The sequence below is a fragment of the Lonchura striata genome, chromosome 2 (genome assembly GCF_050655825.1).
Source record: "Lonchura striata isolate lonStrDom1 chromosome 2, ASM5065582v1, whole genome shotgun sequence".
Lineage (NCBI taxonomy): Eukaryota > Metazoa > Chordata > Aves > Passeriformes > Estrildidae > Lonchura > Lonchura striata.
The window spans coordinates 15,901,088-15,920,967 of record NC_140704.1 but is presented as its reverse complement, the minus strand read 5'-3'; the positions used below and the strand labels follow the sequence as shown (position 1 = coordinate 15,920,967).

The following is a 19,880-nucleotide window of genomic DNA, read 5'->3' as shown; positions in this document are numbered from 1 at the left end:
CGGTCTGGGGGCTCCGGGCGCTCCGAGCCCGCGGCCGGTCGCAGCCCCAGCGCGCTCCCGCCGCCGCCGCCCGGGGGCGCCGCGCGCGGGGCGCGGGTCACGGCGCGGGGCCGGAGGGCGGGGCGGAGCGAGTCCCCGCCCACTCGCGGCTGGCGCAGCCAATGGGGCGGCGGGGCGGGGCGGGCCCGGTGGCGCCCGGCGCAGGCCGTATTTACGGGGCGGGCGCCGCCGCCGCCGTGTCAGTGAGGCAGCGCCCGCCGGGCACCGCCAGCGCGCCGCTCCTGCTGCCGCTCCTGTGGCGGAGCTGCGAGGGAAGGGCGCAGAGCCGCGGCCGTCCCCTGGCCCGCCGCCGCCGCGGTGGCCGCACCACGGCTCTGCCCGCGGGCGAGCGGCTCTTCGGCGCTCCGGCGGGGCAGGGGCGGGAGACGGCGGCTCGGCCGTGCCTGTGCTGCGGGCTGCGGCGAGCGGCGCCGGGTAAATGGATCGCCATTCCAGCTACATCTTCATCTGGCTGCAACTGGAGCTGTGCGCCATGGCCGTCCTGCTCACCAGAGGTGAGGGGCTGCGGCGGGGCGCCTGCGGGGCTGGCGGGGCGGGGTCCCGGGAGCTGCCGCCCGAGCCGCCGGGCCCGGCGCTGCCTCGGGACCCCGCGGTGCTGGCGGAGCCGCCGGGCCTGTGCCGGCCGCCCCGTGTCCCTCCCCTCCCGCCTGGCCGCCGGTGCCGGGCGGGACGGCCGCGCCGGGCGCTGTGCCCGCCCGCGGGGGCTCCGGGGGCTGTGCCCGCCCGCGGGGTGGCTGTGCTCTCTCCGGGGGCTGTGCTCTCTCCGGGGGCTGTGCTCTCTCCGGGGGCTGTGCCCGCTGGGGGTGGCTGTGCTCTCTCCGGGGCTCCGGGGGCTGTGCTCTCTCGGGGGGCTGTGCTCTCTCGGGGGGCTGTGCTCTCTCGGGGGGCTGTGCCCGCTGGGGGTGGCTGTGCTCGCTGGGGGGGGCTGTGCTCGCTGGGGGTGGCTGTGCTCTCTCGGGGGGCTGTGCTCTCTCGGGGGGCTGTGCTCTCTCGGGGGGCTGTGCTCTCTCGGGGGGCTGTGCCCGCTGGGGGTGGCTGTGCTCCCTCGGGGGGCTGTGCTCCCTCGGGGGGCTGTGCCCGCTGGGGGTGGCTGTGCTCCCTCGGGGGGCTGTGCCCGCTGGGGGTGGCTGTGCCCGCTGGGGGTGGCTGTGCTCGCTGGGGGTGGCTGTGCTCGCTGGGGGTGGCTGTGCTCTCTCCGGGGGCTGTGCTCTCTCCGGGGGCTGTGCCCGCCCGCGGGGTGACTGTGCTCTCTCCGGGGGCTCTGGGGGCTGTGCTCGCTGGGGGTGGCTGTGCTCGCTGGGGGTGGCTGTGCTCGCTGGGGGTGGCTGTGCTCTCTCCGGGGGCTGTGCTCTCTCCGGGGGCTGTGCCCGCTGGGGGTGGCTGTGCTCTCTCCGGAGCTCCGGGGGCTGTGCTCTCTCCGGGGGCTGTGCTCTCTCCGGGGGCTGTGCCCGCTGGGGGTGGCTGTGCTCTCTCCGGAGCTCTGGTGGCTGTGCTCTCTCCGGGGGCTGTGCTCTCTCCGGGGGCTGTGCTCTCTCCGGGGGCTGTGCCCGCTGGGGGTGGCTGTGCTCTCTCCGGAGCTCTGGGGGCTGTGCTCCGTGGTCTGGCCGCCCGAGGAGCGCCCTCGGGGGCAGAGGCGACCCGCTGGCTGCCGGTAATCGTCGTGCTCCGGGGAGGGGGGTAAGGGATAAGTTAGCGTGGTGGTGATGTGCGACGGTATTTATTTATTTTGGGAGGAAGGCTGTAATTAACCCTAAATAACAGCCTTGCAGCGTGCAGGGGGGAGCCTGCTGGCCCCATCAAAGCGGGCAGAACAGGGAGTGACTGAGTGATGTGAAGTCGCAGATACTGAAACTATGTGCCTGATAATGATATAATTAGGGGATCACAGACTTCTGGCTGCTGTTGACTTCAAAAGCTTTAAGAGAAGCCTGCAGTCTCTCCTGTAGCCATCTTGACTAAAAGCAGACATTTTTCTTTAATAGCTATATACAGTAACAAGAAAGAGGAGGGAACAGAAGGGCATTGTTCGCTCTTTCAAAATACTAAATACCCTTTCTGGCCTTTTGCATAGCACAGGAAGAAACTTTATGAATTGACAGAAATACAGTAATACAAAGTTCATTTTGTTTCACTGAAAACGTGGCTTTAATTAAAAAGCAGTTGAATTAACCTGATGACTAGCCTGACAGATTTTGTTTAAAATATTGTCTTGGGGCAATAACATGTAGATTTTTTTAAACGTGATTGTATAAGCAGTGATTGTATAAAATGGAAGATGTGTATTATTTCTCTTTATTCCCGTATTGTGCTGAGGCTCATGAAAGAGCAGTCAGCTTTGGTACTGTGCCATGTTTGTAGCTTGCACTTAACAGTGCAAAAATTATGAAAGCTATTTTTTCCAGAGGGGTAGGGGGGAGACCTCATATAGAATGCTTAGAAAATTGAGTCTTTTTTCCTGTAACATGCTGGATGACAGTGAGTGTGAATTCATGAAAAATTAGGTTACTTGGTCTGAAACCCCAAGGGAATTGGACTGGAGACAGTGAGACACTCCATCATTTGGCTTCTATTAAGTAGAGTTATTAAAGAGCAGCGGGAACTTCAAGGCCTGGAGCCTCCAGTAGCATTTTGGGGAAAGTATTAAGGTAGCCCAGACGAGGGGAAGCTAACTTGTTTGGGATGATTTTAACATCTTACAGAACAGGGTTTTTTTTTTAGATGTAGGTGGTAGGTAACATCATAAGAAGGGGTGACAGCAGGAAAGCCTGGAGATTTATTTTTTCAGAATACAGACTGTAAGAGGAAGACATTTGACTATTCAGTCAACTTTGAAAGCCTTGCTGCTACTATGGTGGCAAGTACAGTAGGCACACCAGAAGTAGCTTTAAGTCCATTCTTCCAAGGATGTCTCCAAAATCTGACTTCCTCTTAAACCTTGGCTCGATGGGACATTGAATTATGTTTGAATTGCAACTTGCCTAGAAAGAGTATGTTTTTGCTACAGCACAGGACATGTTTAATTCATACCAGAGCAGTTTGGAGAGCACAAAATGAAGAATTTTATGAAGGGAACTTTTTTATCGCTTCCTTCAGGAATTTTTGAGGTTTCCTGATATTTTTCATAGAGCCGGTAGAGGATTTTCAGTCTTAAGTGTTTCCTCTTTTCTACTGCATGTTCGATTGCATGTGAAACTGGGGAGAGGCAAGGGGGAGCCTTTAGCCTTGCAGTTTCACTCCATTAAGAAACTTCATATTTGAGTTGAGAGTCATTGTCTCTGGTGAGCAGAATAATTAGAAACTGGAACAATTTTATTCTCTAATATTGATTAAAAAGTCTTTTTGCATGAAGAACTAGCTAAAGATTTTCTCTTTCTGTAGAAATTAGAAATAGTTGCTCAGTTGCACACAGTAAAATCTGACAGACTTAGATGGTAATGGTTTTAGCTAATAGCTTTATAAGGTGTTAGTTAAACCTTTTAAATTTTGGGGCAGTATTGAGAGGTAATAAACAATTCAGCAGTTCCGTGTTTTTCTTTTTCATTTGTCACATAAATATTTAAGCCTGGTATTTTTGTTGTGTTCTTATGTGCAATTAAAAAAATGTTACTTTTATAAAAATAGAATGCTGTTCCTGAAGTAATGGTTAAAAACATAGATGTGACTTTCTTCTAGGACTGAAAGTGTGTGTTGCTTTTAGAACTGGTATTTCACTTTAAATGTGCTTAAATGCAACTGCTGACAGCGAGTGGAAGTAACTATAAAATTGTTAGTTATTTACCTTGGAAAAAAAACCTTCTCGCCCCCCCCCCCCCCCCCAGTCCCTGTTTTAGTGAAATGCTTTTGCTTTAATTCAAAGGACTGTAGTAGTAGTCATTAAAGCAAGTGCCCCAAGGCGTTTACAAGGATTAAGGTTTCAAGAGGCAGGCGCTGTACAGTGATGGGAAGGGAACAGCCCCAGCTCTTTTGGCTCTGCAGCCTGGAGAGATATCTGAAAACTGGCACAGAGTTTGGTTGTGTGATGCATGTGGCTAATAAGTATATATGGTGAGGTGTCCTTAGAGGACCAAATTCTTACCTTTCTTGCACAATTTTTGTTTTTTAGGTGAAATCAGATGCTACTGTGATGCTGCACACTGTGTTGCAACTGGCTATATGTGCAAATCTGAGCTTAGTGCCTGCTTCTCCAGACTGCTTGATCCCCAGAATACACATTCCCCACTTACTCATGGCTGCTTGGACTCTATTGCAAGCACAGCTGATATCTGCCAAGCCAAACAAGCACAAAACCACTCTGGCACCACCACCATGTCCACATTGGAATGCTGTCATGAAGATATGTGCAATTACAGAGGATTACATGATGTTTTGTCTCCTTCCAGGGGTGATGCTTCAGGTAGGTCAATAAAGCTTCAGTGAAACCCCTCTTCAGGCCATAAGGCCAGCTACAGTCAAAACCTTGTGCCTCTGATGTTATTGGTTTAGTTGTTAATGTAAGTGGAGACACCAGAGGGAGAAGTGGGTGGCTGGATGCAGGGGAACATCTCAACCAGTTAGCTTTTTTGTCTGCATTAATATTGGAAGTTTCTATTGCCATCTTGATATGATGTCCAAGTTAGTGGGAGTGGTGTTCCTAGTTCAACTGACTATTGGGGTAAGAAATTCCATGTTATAAACAAACTTGGAAATCTTTTCTTTACAGGGGTATTTTCTGTAGATACCACAGTGTGTAGCAGTTGCTCCTTAAACTTGACTGTGTGCGATTTAAGGGAGATGCTTGTATGTAAATCAGTGTACTTATAAATCCTGAAGTAAGCTTCACATCTTTCCCCTTTGCAGGACAAGGCAGCAGATATCAACATGACAGCAGCAGGAATCTCATCACCAAGGTGCAAGAATTGACTTCTTCGAAAGAGTTATGGTTCAGGGCAGCTGTAATTGCTGTTCCAATAGCTGGTGGGCTAATCTTGGTGCTTCTTATCATGCTGGCCTTGAGGATGCTCAGGAGTGAAAACAAGAGACTGCAAGATCAACGACAGCAAATGCTCTCTCGTTTGCACTACAGTTTTCATGGACATCATTCGAAAAAAGGGCAGGTGGCAAAATTGGACTTGGAATGCATGGTGCCTGTGACTGGTCACGAGAACTGCTGCATGACCTGTGATAAAATGAGACATTCAGACCTCACCAATGATAAAATTCTTTCACTAGTCCACTGGGGAATGTACAGCGGACATGGGAAGCTGGAATTTGTATGACCAATTATTTTTTAATCTGAGCTAAACTTACTCTCTGAACTCTTGAAGGCCTTTGGGTTCTGCTGGACAGGAGCACTTTATCTTAAAACAAAAACTCTCATAAATCATCTTTGAGAAACAAAGGACCTCTGCAAACAGAATCTTGGATATTTCTTCTGAAGGATTCCAAAAGTTGTCTTATTTGCACAGAGTAAAATACACTCAAATATATTGTTTGCTTCAGAGTTGCAAAAGCAAAGGATAGAAGTTGTAAACACTGTCACCAGGGTTATCTGAACTGTAGGGAGCTGAGAACTGAGTTATTATAATAAACTGTATGCAAGCTCCTATGTTTCCTGACTTATTGTAAAGATTTTTTAAAATATATATATTTTCTCTGAAACTTGCTTGTGATTTCTGTTTTGGAAAATGGCTTTTCTTGTGGTTAACAGTAGGAAACAAATCAAGGTGTACATGGTAATGCCATGCATAACAATTAGATTCTGAAAGCAGACTCTTTCCTACTCTGCAAAGGACTTTAGGTGGTTATTTGAGAATGAAGGTGGAATCTTTATTTTAAACTTCAAGTAGCAGTGAACCCACATCCTTGGTTCTTGGCTGTTGTGTTTCATTCATAACCTCAGTGAATTCTTCCAGAGCTTTGTGCGATGATGACTTTTTCTTCCTCTGTTAATGAAGAAAGACTTCCTCTGTGCAAAATGTGTCAGAAAGTGACTCCTAATACTTTATAGCTGGTTTTCCTCCCTTGTCTCACAATTCTTGTTTCTATGATCTGTTTTGCTTTTGTACTTTTTACACCCAAACTTTTTCTGAGGGCAGAGAGGGAAACCCCAAAACTACACTGCCTATTAGGTTTGGTTGTTTGTTGTTGTTTTTTTTTTTTTTTCCCCTGTTTATAACCCTTCTGGGCACAGTGGAAAGCATCTGCCTTGCTCTTCTATCATGTAACTAAGTATCATATGCTCTTAGTTTTGTGTGGGACTGAAGAAACAACACCGTACTTTAATCTCTGACTCCTCCTTTTCTGTTCTTGCATATCCTGGCCGATATTTGTGCACTTAAGTGCTTCTTAGTCCTTCTGCTAGTTGGCACCACTTTATAATTTCATTTATTCAATGCTTAGTTGCTAAAAACAACCTCTGGATTATTCAAGGAATTTATTGTATTTATTTTCCTTGCTATATTGGACTTTGCAATAATTAAAGTATACTTGCTTAAAAGGCTGAAGCCACATTGCGGTGAAAGAAGTATCCAAAATTCTGCTCCAGAAGATAAAACCTGGCATGTGTCTAGTATCCATCTATGCTTTAAGAAGCTTTAGAAATGCGTCTGCCTCCTGTTCTGGCTGTGATGCTGAGGTGCTACTGTTGCCAGCAGTGAGAAAGGGTTAACACACATGGGGTTACAACAGCCACGCAGCAATGCTCTGATCCCATGTGCTGTTTGCTGTGGTAGATTGCTTTGGGATGTGCAGGCTGAAGTGCAAAGGGATGTAAGCAGGGAAAACTGCCCCTCTAAGTCACAGGCTCATGTGAAAGTACACTTAAACGATGTGGTAGGGTTCTTGTTGGAGATAAGTTGGTCACTTGGCTGTGCAAACAGAGGTACTGAAATTGCAAATTTACCTCTACAGTTAAACACTCATGTGGGCCAAGTGCAGTGAGAGCCTTGGGAATGCCAAGGTCCCACTGTGCCCATGTTTGCAATACTAAAGTGCAGTTTAGAAGGATTAGTTTCATCTGTGTACCTCAAGCTGCTGACCCTTCTTACTACTTCAGTGTGCCTGGAGAGTTGCTTTAAGGCAGAGCATTACATCTGATTTCTACCTCTTTTGCTGCTGAAGTTTAAGAAGTTACGTGGCCACAACTTCTCTTGGAATCTGGCCTGTGGTCTTCTGGCTGACCTTTCAAAGTGCTGCTTTCCTATAAGAGCTCTGCCCTTCCTTTGCACTGATCTGAAAATCTAGGGCAGTTGTCTGCTCTGCCAAGTGTATTTTTTTTTGGGAATGACTGACTGGGAACTTGATGCTGAAAGAGACAAACTTGAAATATCATCTGTAGCTGCCCCAGTAGTTACTGTGACTAGACAAGTTAGAAAAATCTAATAGCTAAACCTTTTAAGTGCCTTCTCCAGCAATCAGAGGGAGCATGTTGTATAGTCATTTAAGCATCCTGTGACCTTCACTACTCATTTGCTGCCGATTTGAATACATAAGGGCCTATTTATGCTTGCCATTAAAAGGCTAGTAAGACCAGGATGCTCTAATTGGCCCCTTGCTGTGGAGATGTTTTAAAGAAGAGCTTGTTTGCCATCCCCTGCAGTCATGGCAGCAGGGCCGCAGAGCACTGGGGCTGGGGCTTGGCTTAGCAGCTGCCATCTCCTGGGCTTCTGTTACCTGGTGGTACTTGGAGTTTAGGTGTGGTAGCTGATACGGCCTAGGAGTTCCTGGGCTATGAGTCTTCCAAGCTTTCTTCTAAGAAGAAAATTAACTCTATCCCAGCCAAAACCAGGAGAGTTTGAAATCTGGATTTCCAATTTATTTTTAAGCCTTTACACGGAGGAAAGTGTGTTAGGAGCTCTGGTGTCTGTCTGGCAGCAGCTATGTGAGTTATGGAATGAGCCCCGAATCTTTTCACTGAAACCACTGCAAATCTTTTCACTGAAACCACTGACTGCAGAGTCCAAAGGGCGTTGGAGCCAGCAGTAGCCAGCCTCATCGCCAGTATTTCTGCAGTGGCTGCTTATACAGCCTGCAGGCCCCAGCACTATTTAAAAATTTGTACTCCTGTGACAAGGAGGGTCCTTAGTGATGTTCCCTGGGCTTCCCGGCTGCTAGGTGCTGTACCAGCATGAAACAAAGCAGTCCTAGACAGCCACTTCACCCAACCCAGCGAGGCAGGCAGCAAGTATTAATAGCTGAAGAGCCCGGCCAGGGGCTGGAGGCTGAAGAGTGAGACAGTCATCGAAGGCTATCCTTTTAAATGCATCTGAGTTAAGAGCCTGGATTTGCCATTGTGCTAAGCACTCTCAGGTTTCTCCTGCAGACAAAAACAAGCACTACTTTCTTTGAAACCCCTGCGAGCCGGGGAGTGTAAGGACAGCCCTCTATTTCCAACTGAGAAAGTCTCTCGGATTGGAATAAATGAAATCAAATGTCCAAGATTTAGTTTGGCAATACCCCGTGCCTCTCTCTTTCTCTGATTCTTTCCTGAAAACAATAATGGCTGTAGCTTTTCTTGTGTCTCTGCCGCTCCCGGCTTTGGGAGCCGCTGGGTTGGTATGTCTCCTCTTAACTCCTGCTGAACTGATTCTATTAAAAACCCCTTACTCCACAGGGGGCTTGACCTTTTTCTGAAATACCAAATGCGTCTGCTTTGGAAATCACAAACTTCTCCTCTAAAGAGCTTGTAAATCTGGTTTCAATATTGAGTGATTACAGGCTGTGCGGAGAGCTTGAAAGTAAGCAGCCCCTTCTGGTAGCCGAGCGCCGGAGCTGCGCTGCCGGCGCTGAGCGCCGCTCTCGCCTTTGCCCCGGTGTGCGTTCAGCACAAAGCCCCGAGGTCCGCTGCTTCGGCCAGGTCAGCGGAGGGATGACTGCTCAGGCTCCGGCCGCAGGACGCTTGCCTTCTCTTATCAGGACCCCGGAATCCAGTTTTTTGTTGTACAACCGCTTGCTCTGTTGTTGTAAATCCAGGGATCTCATTGCAAATGGATGATGCCCTAGAGGCTGAACGACAAAAAAAAAAAAAAAAAAAAAAAAAGCCTGGGAAAAGAGCAAGTTTTTTTCTTAGTGTAATGGATGCATCTGCACCTTCTCTTAGTGCTCTTGTGATAATTAAAATAAGGTATGAAGAAGGGAAAATATATCACCAGGCTGCCTGTGTGAGATGGGATGTGCCTTAGCTCCCGGTCAGTTGCTTTCTACAGTGAATAAATGAAAGCAAAATTCGACCTTCCCATGAAAAAGAGGTAGTGATAAGAAGGCAATCTACCAAGAAAAAAAAAATCAGGCACAAGTTGAGTTAATAAAAAAATAAAGTCTCTGAAGGAGGCAAAGTTGCCTTTATTTCTTTTTTCAGGTACTTTCTCTCATGGAGATCACTGGAAGCATATTTGTATTGTTCCAGTGTCTGGTCACTTTGCAGAAAAAACCGTCTCCCTTGTTTTGGTTCTAGGAGCTACTTAGGAAAGTAGTGTTTTGCATCTGTCACTGTGTTTTATTTCTGGGAAAAAATAAGTGGTGGAAAGGGGATGGTAAATTACGATTATCTCTTGGGAGGGGCCCAGTGTCTCCAACATTATGAATTCTGTCTCCCTCTAAATAAACACCCAACCTCATTTTCTTTGTTTCACCTCTAACCCTCATCTGCAGCCTTTACAATGCCAGGGGGTGAATCCTGAAGTAAAACAAACTGCAAGGAAAGGAAGCCAGGAGGGAGCCGCAGTGCCTGCAGATTAACAGAGCCTTCTGCTCTCCAGCCAACCTTGACAAAAGGATCCAATCCTGAGCTGACCTTCAGGGGGAAAAGCAAAACAAAAACCACCTTGACTTGAACTTTCAAGACCGCAGGAGTATAATGCTTAGTTTGATGTCTCCTAAAGGGAGCAGGGAGTTAGAAATGCCAAACACCTGTCTTGCAAACCCAAATGCTAACAACTTACTGTGAAATCTGAGCCACAATTCACGTGGATTTGAAAAATTTAGGATTTGCTCATCACTGCTTCTAAAACATTCAGTGTTGCTAAAAAGGCCTAAAATTTCCCCGTTATGATTGTCTAGGCAAATCAATAACATTTGGTTAAGCAAATAGTAAATTCTGTTGAAACATCGATATTTAAATGCAAGTTTTCACTAAATAAATATTTCTGCTTAGGAAGCAGGTCCTGCCTTCCAGCTGAACTCTGCTCTTTTCCCTGTAGGCAGAAAGGAAGAGAACAAGTCAGCCCTGACTTCATAAAAACCCACACTGGCATGAATATAGGGTGACTCAATTTTTAAAGAAGTTTTTTATTAGAACTGAAATGTTAGAGTATTTTCCTCTTTCTAGTTATCACTCTGCTTAAACATATCAACAGCTGTGCAGTTGCGAACATGTATTGTTTGAGTGAAATGTATTGTTTGGGTGAAATGTATTGTTTGGGTGAAATGTATTGTTCGAGTAAATGTATTGTTTCATTCCCCTTGGCTATAGGCTGTGTTTAAAAAATACTGAGTTGTGACAGCATGTCAAGAACGAAGCCTCTCCTGTAACTGCTTTTTTACCTGTTAGATTAAAATTTCAAGACAGCAAGGTGATGAAACACTTGCCTTTCTCTTAACATTAATTGTTACCTGTTTTCCAACCAAAACAAAAAGGTAAACACTATGATGAAATAAAGTAGGCACTATGATGAGCTAGCATCTGTCAGGGAGAGGCTTTGGGGCAGGGGACTGTCACCTTGGCAGTGCCAGTGGTGTAGCAGTGTGGCTGCTGAGTGCCAGGCTAGTCTCTGCTTTTGGGACTTTTTCACTCCAAAGGCCTGCGGTATAAATCCCCTTCTTGTTGCTTGGGAGGAAAATATTGATGCACTAAATCTCCTCCTGGCACTTGGCTGTGACAGTGGGGAGGGAGGAGCAGAACAGGGTCAGGGTCCTGCCCAGGCTGGGGATGCTTGTATTGGTGTGCAAATCAGGGCTTGTGTCAAGCAGGTTGCTTTGAAATGCTCAATTTGTTGAGTTCTGGCTGTGAAGTAGCTATTTCATCAATGGAAGAAGATTTATTAACCAATTTTTTATGGCTATCGACAATGGCTCAGCTCCAGCAGGGTCTCAGGCACTTTTATGAAGTGCAGTGTGTTCCAGAGGTAGAGGTGTTTTATATCGTTCTGGTATTTTAACCCAGTGAGCTAAGGCCTCTATCCTGAAAATACTTAAGGTTATGCATAATTCATTCCGGTCCCAGGGGCTGTTTTGTCCCTGCTGCTGGCAGGGCTTTGTTGAGCTCTGCACTGGGTACCTGCTCTCAAAGTGGGCTCTGGGGGAGCCCCTCCTGGCCATGGCATTTGCTTGGCCAAAGCATGGAGGGGAGCTGAGAGTTGATGTCAGCATTCAGTCACAGTCACACCACTGGTGGCCATCTACTCAGTGCTTTCCCTTGAGCAGTGATCTGGCTGCCCTGGCTGTGGCTAGTGATGGGGGAGCAAAAGCCCGTGCTGGACACAATTCAAGGGCCAAATTAGTGTGGATGTGTGTTTGTCAGGGCAGCATCTCACCTGGCTCTAGAGCCTTGTCCTAGGCTGCAGCTTCCCCTTTCTGTAGGTGGTGTAGGGACGTTTCCTCACCTAAAGCCTTTTATGCTTTTGCACACAAGAAATCACGTGTGCTAAGCCTGCAGCAGACCAGCTCTCTAAGTCTACCCAGTGCACAAAGTTGTGCTCTCAGCCATCATCCCCCTCTGTCTCACACAGTGCATGATGATCAGGGTTTTAATTACATGAATGCATGCAATATTTTTTCACAACACCTTATTGAATCTCCCCCCCCCAGCCATCTGAGTCCTGTTCTGGCTGGCTGCAATCTCTGCAGCTCTTCATCTCACATCCTTGCTCCGGCCCTCCCTCCCCTGGATGCCTTTCTCTGCTCTGTCCACAGGGCTGGAGGTGCAGGGTGCCCTGCCTGCACTGGAGCAAACTCTCCCTGGCAACAGGTACTGTTCCCAGCCTCCCTAGCTGTTATCAGTCCACAATAAGCTTTCCCTTATTTGTTTTTTTTGTTGTTTTTTTTTTTTTCCTGGGGACTCTAGGGGACAGCCACAATTATGTTTCTTCCAACCCAGTTCCACCTGGCTGTTTGGTAGTAGGAGAGCAGATAGGAGAGTGGTTCCCTCATGAGGGACTCCCAGGTGGGTGAGCAGAGCCAGGCTCTGCCAACCTCCACTGACAAGCAGTTTCCTCTCAGGACGGGACAGACCCAAATGTGGGGATCTTCCTCTCCATAAAAAAGAAGTACAAACACTCTCTTGTAAGTGATTTTTTTGTGAAGCTTTTATATCAGAAGCTGGAAACACTTTCTTTTTCTTCATCAACAGACGACAGAAATAATTTTTTTTTGTTTTTGTAAAAAATGCACCAAATTTGGGGCCTGCTCAGATATTCATTTATGATAATGCAAATGAAACTTGCCATATGTTTTTGTTTTAAAAAACATCTTGTACCAAAGCATAATGTTTCTAGTTGTGTTTATATGCTGGGTTAAAATTGCTTTACAGCACCTTTTTGCTATGGGATGGATTGGTTGTGGAGTTTTGTAATCTTTGCCTTCATTACTTGCTCTGTTATCTGTCCTGATTTCTGTTGTGCTTTATTGACTGTGGGATAATTTTGTCTGTAGAAAGGTTGCAACCCTTTACCTCTTTGAACTGAACTTTGTCTCCTTATATCTGCTGCTGGCAATTGGTGCTCCTGCCTTTCTCCTGTAATAGAGAGGGACTCTATGGCCCCAGGGACTTGTGCAGCCTTCTGGGTCTCTGACCCATTCTTCAGTGCCCCCCTTGCTTCCTGCACTGTGTGACGCAAAACCCTGGTGGTTCTGCTGGCATCTTGCAGCTCCCAGGAGAGCTACAGGCTCCAGGAGGAATTTTATGGCAAGCACCTTATCGTAGATTATGGCTGAACATACACAAGCACTCCCAGTGACCAGTGTAATCCACTCTTTACTGACATGATTTGACTTTATTTTTTATTTACACAGGGAGGCTTGGGTGGAGTGTTATGAACACGGTATCAGAAAAACAGTCTGCTCCACCTCGGGGCTGCACACGTGCTGGAGCCAGCGCACCGAGGGCTCCAGCAGCCAGCCCTGTGTATGGAGTGTCTCCACACGTGGGAAGCGTTCCACTTTCTCCTGTGAGTGTCTGAGCAAGCAGGTTAGAGTGCCCCAGTAATCTTCAGTACATGGCCAAGCATTCGGTGACATTCCCTGTGTCACCGTGGCCGTGGATGAGGCTGCAGGAGTGCTGAGCACAGCAGCGAGCCGGTGCCCACTGAGCACGGCCAATCCTTATCAAAGCAGTGCATCCCTTCTGGGACTGCACCCTAGCTACACATTAATATTTGATCATTCATGAGCAATTTGCAAATCTGTAATGAGTAATGAAATATCCTGGGAACTGTTTGCTCACAAATAGTTTCCAGAGTATTTCAATACATAAGAGAAATTTTTTAAGTATGTAGTTGCCAGTATTGGGATTTGTGAGTTGCCTGCTCCTGAGGAAAGTGCTGCTGCAGGACAGATGGATCTGCTTGATCACAGCTGTCAGAGTTTTTTTCTCACAGTGGATAAAAACATCAAACAGTGAGATTACAGGGGTCTGCTACATATATTATTGAGTGAAAATTAATCAGAAATACAATATACACAGCTAATTTTCAGTCTTCACTTGACTTTCTTATCTTACTGATTTCTTCCACACTCAGTTGCCCACCTGGACTCTTAGATACTAAATCTATTTTTCCTTGATTTTTGCTAGTGTTTTGCCAACAGCTTTCTAAAAGTCTGGTACAGTCAAACAGCATTAGCAGCAGTGAAATATGGGGTTTCAAAACAGGACAGTGGAGTACAGACAGAAAAGGTCACTAAGAGTTTTTACCTGGACCAAGGTGAAAGTTTTTGGCACAAAGGGAAAATCAGAGCGTGCGATAACCTATTTTCTCCCCTGAAAATATCCATGTATGCTATACAAAATTAACATAAATAGCAACATGTGAACTTATCCCAGCACTGTAACACAGCATGGATGAATTGCTTTTAGCCTTCAGTGCTCCTATGGCATATGGAGGCTTTTGCTGCAGCCTCTGGATGACTGCACTGGGCAAAGATCTGATGGGATGGCTGCAGCCAGCATGAGGAAGCATACGGGGTTGAACTCAATTGCATACAGCTCTTTGCTGATGCTGTATTACACAGCATGTGGACCAGGTGAGTTTGGCTCTTGAGATGCTGTGTTTCATGGGCATTGCACCCCCAAAGCTCCCAGCTCCCAGAGGGGGGCAGATCCTTCACCAGGGCCAGCTGGGTGCACAGCACAGGCAGGTGTCTGGCAGCAAGAGATCTGCTCCTTCAACAGGCCAGCTTGCAGAGAGCACAAAGATAACCCCACACCTTCAATTCAACACCTAACTGCAGGCTGCAAAGGCTGGCAGTCTGTGCTTGGGGCCAGCCTGGGTCAGATTGCCTTGCAGGGGCACTGTCACTGTCACTGCCATTGCTGTCACTAAACAATCCTCTGGGTATTGAGTCAGTGAAAGCTGGACCAAAGGTCTCCTGTCTCTCAGGAAAGCATCTGACTTGGTGAGCTTTGGGTTAAACATATTCTAAAATACATAAAAATGTGTCTATAAACTTTATAAATAAAGTAATCTTGATCTTCTGGCTGAGGATGAGGATTATATATCAGTAGTAAATAAATTATTTTATAATTGTTTAATATTTTGTATAATGAACAATATATCCAATAGAACCTGAGTAGAGTGCCCTGTCCAGCTGACCACACACTCATTCTTTGCTCTTCTCCCTGCTTTCTCTGGCCAATCCATATGTTCTCCAGCTAGGAAGTAGAAACTCCTAAGAAAATTTCAAATCCATTCCAGATATGAGCTACAGCTTCCAACCAAATGTGGGGTGGGAGTGGAAACCTAAATATAGGATCACTGTGATACCTGTATATGCACAAGCACGTGTGAGAAGACACAGATCTGTAGGTATGTACTTCCCAGGCCAGGATGTGTGGCAGCAGCCACAGTTCTCCACATCAGCCTTCGAGATGATCGATGGAGATCATCTCAGCAGAGATCATCAGACAGGAGACCTGTTTCCAGGGGCACCATGTTTCTGGGCCATGTCCTTAGAGAAGTCATCCTTACAACTGATCTTTCCAGGGCTGATGTGGACTTCTCCAGGGTGCTGGTAAGCAATCTGCTTTGTGTTGTGGCAAAACTCTCTGCCCAGAGCAGACAAACCCTCTTCTACAGACAGGTTAGAGAAACTTTTCCCTCAGAGTATGCACAAAATCAGAAATTATTCTTTGAAGTTTCCTTCCTTCTTTTCCCACCAGTCAAGAAATGTTCACACAATTTGTTAAAAATAAGAAAAAGTACTTAAAATGCTGCTCTAAAATTATGAGTGTGTGGGAAAACCCCTACTTGGCCAGAGGAGGAAGCAGCAGAGACATGGCAACAATTACAGCTGAGTCTGTTTATGTTTGTTCTCCCCAAAACAAGAATGAAGAATGGTACTAAATACAATTCATCACCAGCCACTGGTGAGGGAGAGAGGCTGCTGAGTCACAGCCACGTTCAGCTTTGTGCCCAGAAGGGTCGGAGCAGCCAGACTGCAATGGCTCCTGCACCCCCCCTCCCCAGGGACAGTGACCTCAGGACTGGGGTGCTGCAGGGGCAGGTGTTGGTCCTACCACCTACTACCCTGTCTGTGCCAGGGATGATCACCCCTACAAAGGGACAGGATTGCTCCTCTGTGGGATTTCTCTGCTCCCTCTGCGTGTAGCCACACTGGTGTTTCTGTTCCAGCTTCAGCAGAGTGCAGGATCGAGCCACTTCCTCCTCCCTGCTGTCCAGAACTTTGCAGCTGCAGATAGCACAGGTCTAGAGAGGCAATCAGACACTCTGGAGGAAGGGACTTGAAGGAATCTTTCTAGTCTGTTGTGCATAAAGCAAATTTTTAAGAACCTGTTCCAGTTGGTGACTGGGATGGCTCCCAAGCAAATACATCTTACCCTGAGACTTCCCTGCCTGGTGAGTGTGCAATGTTATCACACAAGCATCTCTTGAAACCTCTCTCTGATTTCTCTGCTTTGCCCCCTCAAGGCAAACAGATGGAAGTTTAATCCTCTCCCCTTAGTGTCTCTGGATTGCAAAGCCTTTGTCAAAAGGGAGCCTGAGATCTTAAAACCTAATGCTTTTTCCTAGATATTGAGATAATTGCTATGGGCTAGACACAAGGAGAATAAAGAAGCCAGGCTAGTCAAATGGGAAATGGCAGGAAATGATAACTAGATAATGGAAAAAGTAGTTAAAATTATTTTCTTCATGTCTTTATATACTGATTTGTTGCTAGAACAAATGGAAATGAGCTTAATGGATTCTTCTCTGCTCTGAAGGTTTGAGAATCGGTGCATTGAATTTATGCCAAATTAGGGAAGAGTCTGGGTATTTCCTAGCCAACAGGATGAGAGAAAAGCAAGACAAAAGAAATTAGATGTTTTTCCCATTCCAATTTCTAACAGGTTAGGAAGCAATGCAGGTAGATGTAATAGCAACTGGGGTGACTCTCTTCCAGCTTGTTTCTTACTGGGTAAGGCACAAGCAGCCAGGTGCAGAGGGGAAGCAAAGCTTAGTGGCTTTGGCATGGATTGTCTTTGATTAGGTGATGCTGTGAGTGGCTTGGCTGGACTCTAATGAAGGCCCTTTCTGCTGGGGATGTTGAGGGAGCTGACACCTCTTCCAGCCACCATTCCAGGATACTGGGGTCCTGCAATGGATCTCATGCCTGGGATGGCTTTTCTTCTCAGAGACTCTTTGGAAAGCAGACGTTCTTCACAGTGTGCCTCTCAGTGTGTGCTCACACTTATGTGAGTATGTGGAAATCAGAAAAAAAATAAAGGCCATGCAGAAGATTTTACTTTCCAGGACAATTTACTGCACAAATTTTATTATTGTTAATCTATTATTTGTGTAGCTCCTGCTGCCTGAATTAAACAAATGACCACAGATGGCTGTCAGCTGATGCTTTCTCCTGAACAGGAAGAACAGCAGCCCTGGAGATACTGGCTTGGGCAGGTATCTGTTGCTGCAAACTCAGCTTTGTGGCATTGACCAGCAAGACAGCATTGATTTCTGCATCTCAAGCTCTGTGAGAGAGCAAGCCCTTCTTCATCATAGCTGTGGCTTTATTTAATCCTCACTGTATGCAAGCAACAACAGGAAGACTCTTGACATTTTCAATTGTCAGATGGTCACATTCCTGTGGAAATTGTCCTGTCTGAAGCAACCTCTTGAGAGTGGTGCCTGTGCAGAGAGAGTGAAGGGAAGGTCCTTCCATCTCTCAGTCCCCAGCAGTATTTGCATGCCATGTGCCCTATGGTTTGGTGAGAGAAACTTACTCCAAGAAGAACCTCAGGGTCTGGCTGTCTATCCCCATCAAGAAGCAATGAGCAAAGTGGAAGCAACTAATTCAAGTGTTGTGAGCAAGGGTACTTTTGTTGCATGGAAAATATGTGGTTGTCCCTTTTAAATTGGAAGTACTGTGTAAAATATTGTGGTGTGTCGCAGGAACAGTGCAGCTCCAGGGTAGATCAGACCAGTGTAAGGGCAGAGATCAAATATAACTTCTTCTGTATTGACATAATGCACATTGCAGTTTCAGTCCACCATAGCACAAAAAAAAACTATTAGAAGGCAAACTACACAAATGATCAATGATGTTAATTACAGTTCTCAATGAGGGAGATAATAGCAATGCAAGGGAAAGTAAATACTTATTAGCTCTAAGGAGCATCCTGTTATCTGTATGAAAAACAAACACATTTGTCTAGGCACCACCTTAATGGCTCCGGCTAGGAGGAGGAGGCGGTGTGCTTACTTCACCCAGATGTTGGCATCAGTACCATGTCTGAGGGAAAACAGAAGAAGCTTTGCTGACGCTAATGGATATAAACGTGGTCTTAAAATTCACCTCAGCTGGTGCCAGAACACCAGTCTGTCACCTAACAGCTAGGGCAGGTGTTAAGTACCACTTAGCAATATGCTATATATTATAAGTGTAATATAGTACATTATACAACCCCCTCTCCCTCCTGGCCTTCTGAAATCCTTTTGAAGATCTCATTAGCCCTATTGCAAAGGCAATGGACACTTAGATTACAGGTAGGTGGGATGTGCTTTGTTCCAGAAGGCCTCTGGAACAAAGATGGAAAACTATTTTAGTATTTTCTTTAAGATCCAGATGACAGTTTTGCTGAAAGCTGTTGTGGTTTCATGTTTGGAGGTGCTAAAAATCCCAGTGGTTACAGGGTGGGTGGCAAGAGCTCAACATTTCTGGATGTCAGGCCAGGCACGTCTCACTGGCCACCTCTCTTCAACCACCTCCAAAAGATGCCCCAATTTATTGCCACTTAGGCTTCAGCCCTGTCTCAGAGTTCTCCATTAGTGGTATAATGAACTGATACAATGCTAAGTCAAAGGATTCAGAGCTAGTGTGCAGTAAACATAAACATATGTTTAGTGCTGGGTTATAAACTACTGTAGCCAAAGTGGGCAAGTGTTACAAACTTCAAACACGAAACAGATGCAAGTTAATTCGAGGCATGAAAGTGATGACAATAGAAGTGAGCTGTAGCAAGGAAATGAAATGTTAGTTTAGGCAGAAGTTGCTGCAGCTCTGCCTTGCACTGGAAATGCCTGCAGTTTCTGCTGAAGATGGGAAGGCATAGACATACTTTATTGGGACAGCCAAGCATGTTGTCCATATGTCAGAAATATAAGTCACTGCTGAGTGAATGTGTGAAGGAAATACAATCTGACAGGCTTTTGGAAGCTGGGAATTGGCTTGCCATGAGGTCACAGAATCACAGAATCACAGAATAAACTGAGTTATAGGGGACACATGATGATCATTGAGTCCAACTCCTGGCCCTGCATAGGACAGCACAAGGAGTCACACCTTGTGCCTGACAGCATTGTCCAAAAACTTCTTAAACTCTGCCCTGTTTGGTTCTGTGACCACTTCCCTGAAGAACCTACTCCAGTGCCCAGTCACCTTCTGGGTGAAGAACCTCTTCCAGATATCCATCCTAAACCTCCCCTGACACAACCTCAGACCATTCCTTCATGTCCTGTCACTGGTCACCAGAGACATCAGTGCCTGCCCCTCCTCTTCCCCTCACAAAGAGCTTGTAGACTGCAATGAGGTCTCTACTCAGTCTCCTCCAAAGGGAACAAACCAAGTGACCTCAGGCACTCCTCACACAGCTTCTACTCAATGCTCTTCACCATCCTTGTTGCCCTCCTTTGGACACTCTAATTGCTCAATGTGTCTGAAGCTGGACTGCAGCAGAACTGTAGAACAGTTTGGGAAGGGACTTTAAGGATCATCTAGTTCCAACCCCCCTGCCATGTGTGCCAGGGCTTACAGTGCCCAGTGTGCCATGAGAAAGCAGATGTCCCACAGGACATCCCCTGGGAGAGTACTGGGCTCCTCAGGCGCTGCTGTGGCACGGCAGCCATCCAGCACTCAAGGGCTCAGTTCTGCCCTTCCCCTCAAACTTCCCAGCCGTCGTTCTCTGCCAGGAGAAACTTCCAGGCACTGGCCAGGGCTGGTAGGTGCCCAGCTGATGACATGAGTCCCACTAAGGAGGCAGAGGTGCTTCAACAAGGCTAGGCAACCCCTGTGACCACAGGGCTGCCTTCAGTTCCAGAGTGTGTCCCTGCCTTGTTCTTGGCTTTCCTCTTCCCTATCACTGTAGACAAAAGATTTAGTGACTCTTCTTCCCATAAATCGTTGCCCTAGTTACT

General features: G+C 46.9%; 1 protein-coding gene across 1 annotated transcript; it reads left to right on the top strand.

Annotated features, from left to right (window-relative positions):
- The first annotated feature begins 236 nt into the window (after window positions 1–236).
- On the top strand, window positions 237–5,697 carry BAMBI (BMP and activin membrane bound inhibitor). Its single transcript, XM_021543059.3, has 3 exons — window positions 237–554; window positions 4,163–4,453; window positions 4,897–5,697. Exons 1-3 carry the CDS (start codon window positions 479–481, stop codon window positions 5,313–5,315), a joined length of 786 nt encoding a protein of 261 aa, XP_021398734.1. The 5' UTR covers window positions 237–478; the 3' UTR covers window positions 5,316–5,697.
- Window positions 5,698–19,880: the final 14,183 nt, after the last annotated feature.